We start from the raw sequence: 4,095 nt of genomic DNA, 5'->3' as shown, positions 1-4,095 counted from the left end.
AAGTCCTTATCTTCATCGTGTTTCTGATATGTTTTGTAACGTTTATCTCCTTGAATCCTCCGATATCCTCTTATTTAGCAGTAATTTTCGCGAACTCTTCACCTCGTATAGTCATTATATCCCGATAAATGGGCAAGGTCTCCTCTTACTATTTATTTGGTCTAACTACCAAGTGAGAAAGATATGTCGACTATAGGGAATATTAGGAATTATTCTAGTAGACATATATTTAATGGCACTAATTATGCTTTTTGGAGTTTCAAGATGTGGATTCACCTCAAGGCCATCGATGAATATGTGTGGAGAGTTATACTTCAGGAATGAGAAAGCATGAGTCTCCCATCGTCTACAATCGTTGACAAGGAAGGGAAATTGTTCCAAATGATGGTGTTGTTGAAGCCAGAAGGAAAGAAAAATATTGGGACATCTTTGTTTTCGACGTCCAACAAATTGAAGACAAGGTCGCCAACATCGGCAACCTTCATCACATGAAATCTGGAACTCTTGAAGCAGTCAATCGTGGCATAGAGTGTGTCAAGACGCTCATATCGACACACTGATGGCCCAACTTCAATGCTTCCAGTCATTCAAGGGTGAATCAGCTGCCAGCATGTACTCCAGACCCATGAAGATCGCAAATGAAGCTCAAGGGCTAGATGATTCAGGAGTTGGTGACATCCTCATCAATAAGAAAATGATTCTGGCCCTCAACAGGCGACGCAAGTACGACGCAATCTGTGAGACCATCAAGGAGAATCGAGATTTCAGGACAATGGCACCATGATAGTTCCTCGGAAGAATTACGGCCCACGAAAATGTTCTAATTTTAAGATTAACCATTAACGGTTATACCAAATGTGCAAAATATAATGTAACATTTTAACTTATATGAACTGTATGCAATCCATAACCGACCGATGCAGCAAAAACACCTACAAATCAAACCCAAAATGTTCCAAACTCAATACTCATGGACTACATTTCGAGTTCTTGACAAATGCAAGACAACACCAGATCCAAAATGCCAACCCCAGACTGTGAGCAGATATCTTAATTAACAGTAGATACTCAAACCCATGAAGGCCCCCCAACTGGGTGAAAATGGACTCTGCTCAAGACACCTTCTGACTGGATACCAACTTCCATAGACAGGAAGGACCGACAAACTGACTCTTTCCACCAAGCAGTGCTCAGCAGTACCGTTGTGTTTGGTTCTGCTCCGCCCACTACTCAGCAGGGGTTGCCTCGGTTTTGGTCTCCTTGCCGGCATCAGCTGATTCCTCCTTTTTTGCGCTTTCCTCAGGTTTGCTTTCGCTTACACTGAGTTTCTCCAGTAGCCCAGCAGCGGATGAACCTTCTTTGCTTTCACCTTCAGTCTTTGCAAGCGACTCCGCAATCTCATCAACCAAATCCTTGAACTTCTTGCAGTCTATAAAATGATAAAGAAAAAGACATCATTAGCAGTGACAATCAAGTAGTTTAAGAAGATCCAAATGACTAACAAATTTTGCACCTGGTGTAACAAAAATATTGAGCACCAGCCACTATAACTATAGTGGCCAAGAGCATAAGAAATTGCATGATTTTCAATTAACCCCTGTCAACAGATGGCAAAATCTACTGGTATGTTTGGTTTTTGAGCAGTTAACACCAGCCTTGCTAGGCAAAGATAGATGATTCATAGATATTACCTCCATTCCGAAATATAAGCCTTTTTAGGAAGCTAGTTTATAGCTTTCTAAAAAGGCTTATATTTTGGAATGGAGGTAGTAATTATTAACTAACTTAGCAAGCAAATTAGCTTGTATGGGCTAGAATCAGGCAATATTCAGCTCTCCTCCGATGGAGAGAAGTTAGAAAAATGCAGAGTCAAACTGCTGTCCTGCTATGAAAACGAACACTTACGTTGCTCAGGTTGGACTAGCTAACCATGTAGCCAAGCAAATTCTATGATTGGGCAGGCTATAGCTCAAACAGGCTAGTGGACCGTAGTCTATTTAAGCATGGTAAGCTAATGAACCCAACACCCGTAGTCTATTTAAGCATGGTAAGCTAATGAACCCAACACTCACTACATAGCGTAAATATGACTTACTTGAACAGGCAGTCAGGGAGATTGGCAGGAGAGAAGTTATAGCTATAGATAAAAATTAAGCAACAGCTATAGGTAGCAACACAATATTTATATCGAAGAAGCAACCACTGACTTGGACAAACTAGAAATACTATATACTGCGGAATAAATACTCCTCATACTGTAATAGAGTATTAAGACAATAGGCGAAAAGAGACAAATATTTTCCTAATCAGAATGCCCAACATTGATGTGGGCGACAGCCTAGCATTAATCACACGAACGACAAACCCACCATTCATCACAAATCTAAGGCTATTGGTGGAGAGCAACCTTGTGCTTACTGCTATTGCCACAAACCAGGCTAAACAACTGGGACAAGCGTAAAATTTATATAATATGACAGGAACCTATAGAATTACAAGCAACTTCTAGCTGCAAAAGAAGTTGCAACAAGTTAGAACCAGACCCGTATGGTTAGCCACATATATAGGGCTACTCTGCCACTTGAAAAGCAGGGCGGTTCGGTGAACTCTAATTAATTTATAAATACTTGACAACTTGAAAAGATGTCAATTTGTAATCACTGACATAATCAAGGCAAGTGGCAGAAAGAACAATGCTGATGTGCAGACCGTGTTGAGTACTATGGATCTACAGAAGAAGCTTAGCGTTTGAGAGACATGATAGAACAATGATGTTGCGACGTAAATTCAGGCAAACCTTGAATAGTCCAAATTCACGGACGTTAAGAGGCTAACCCAAATAATACGAATAAACTGTTTCGGTGGATTGAATTACTCAAGCAACGCAATAATAAGAGAACAATGATGGGTGCCACCTTCACTATGATAAGGAATGGTTTTGCATGTTGGAACATGGCACTTGTTATAGCAAATCCACGCATTCCTAATCCTTAAGTACGTATGATATTGATCCATCGAACATCAAAACTACTACACTACATTGATATAGATCACAATGAAGTGATAGTGTTGACGATCCATCGAGCACCATAAATACTAGATTGCTGAACCTCACATCCTCATGACGTAACACGCCATTCTGCTGTAAGAATGCGACCACTTCATGTCGAACACGTGTAGCGCATGCATCTCACAAAAGCATACAAAGGAACAACTATTACTACTCGGAACAAGGACATGGAACACACAATCGTTATATAGCATGTTATCCAACCAAGCAAACAACGAGACAGAAATTGCATCACGAGCGAGCTGAGAACTCACTTTCCACGGAGCCGAACCGGATGGCAAACATCTCATCCTTGAGCTCTCCATCAGCAAAGTCGGCCGCGTGCCAGACGCAGGACTTGTCGCTGCCTGCGTGCTCCTGCATCTTGGTGGTCGAGATAACTGCACACACACACAGACACACAGCACCAAGGCCACAACCGTCAGATCCTGTCCTGAATCTACCCGAAGCAGCAGAGCGATCGGGGGAAAATCTACTACGGTGGGAGGAAAATCGGAGGAAATAGCTACAGACCGAGGTGGTTGGCGCAGATCTTGAGCGTCTTGGCCTGGCGCATGACAAGGCGGACCTTGCCGTTCTCCTTGTGCTTGAGGAGCTTGACGGTGCCCGTGCCCCTCTCCTTCCACTGGTTCCCGTCCTTGTCGAACCTGTACAGCTTCGCCTTCCTACACACCGCCGCCGCGCGAACCGTCCCAGTAAAATCAGCACCAGATCGAGCCGAGACAAAGCAAGTCTAAGGGAAGAGGAGCTTACATGTCGACGAGAGACTCCTCGTCCTCCTCGCCGGTGGTGACGGCGACCTCCTCGAGCCGCACGATGGGGGCGACCTGGGCGCCGGTGTCCTCCTCCTCGCCGGCGGCGGCGGCCGCGGCGGAGGAGTCCTCGCCCTCCTCCTCCGCGACGTGGCGCTCCACGACGGGCTCCTTGTCCGCCATCGGAAGGCTTGGTCGGCGGCGCGGCTGCTACTTGCGATTGGACGCGGCGGCGAGAGGGGGAGCGTGTAGAAGAGTTTTGGGAGGTCGATC

At 44.7% G+C, this 4,095-nt stretch overlaps 1 protein-coding gene across 1 annotated transcript; it reads right to left on the bottom strand.

Annotated features, from left to right (window-relative positions):
- Positions 1-858: 858 nt before the first annotated feature.
- Positions 859-4,095, bottom strand: LOC124706358 (ran-binding protein 1 homolog b-like). Its single transcript, XM_047238024.1, has 4 exons — positions 3,824-4,095; positions 3,584-3,735; positions 3,325-3,450; positions 859-1,429 (listed from the first exon to the last, which is right to left on the bottom strand). The coding sequence occupies exons 1-4, from the start codon at positions 4,003-4,005 to the stop codon at positions 1,227-1,229; spliced, it is 663 nt and encodes a 220-aa protein (XP_047093980.1). The 5' UTR covers positions 4,006-4,095; the 3' UTR covers positions 859-1,226.

This window comes from Lolium rigidum, chromosome 4, assembly GCF_022539505.1.
Source record: "Lolium rigidum isolate FL_2022 chromosome 4, APGP_CSIRO_Lrig_0.1, whole genome shotgun sequence".
Taxonomy (NCBI): domain Eukaryota; kingdom Viridiplantae; phylum Streptophyta; class Magnoliopsida; order Poales; family Poaceae; genus Lolium; species Lolium rigidum.
The sequence above is the reverse complement of the archived record's forward strand: the minus strand, read 5'-3'. Positions and strand labels throughout refer to the sequence as shown.

Bases quoted from the DNA above. Each gene is read 5' to 3' on its own strand.
- LOC124706358 (XM_047238024.1), bottom strand. From the start codon at position 4,005: ATGGCGGACAAGGAGCCCGTCGTGGAGCGCCACGTCGCGGAGGAGGAG. The intron at 3,451-3,583 runs GTCTGTAGCTAT...GTGTGTGTGCAG, and splicing joins GATCTGCGCCAACCACCTCG to TTATCTCGACCACCAAGATG. The intron at 1,430-3,324 runs GTGAGTTCTCAG...ATCATTTTATAG, and splicing joins CCGGTTCGGCTCCGTGGAAA to ACTGCAAGAAGTTCAAGGAT.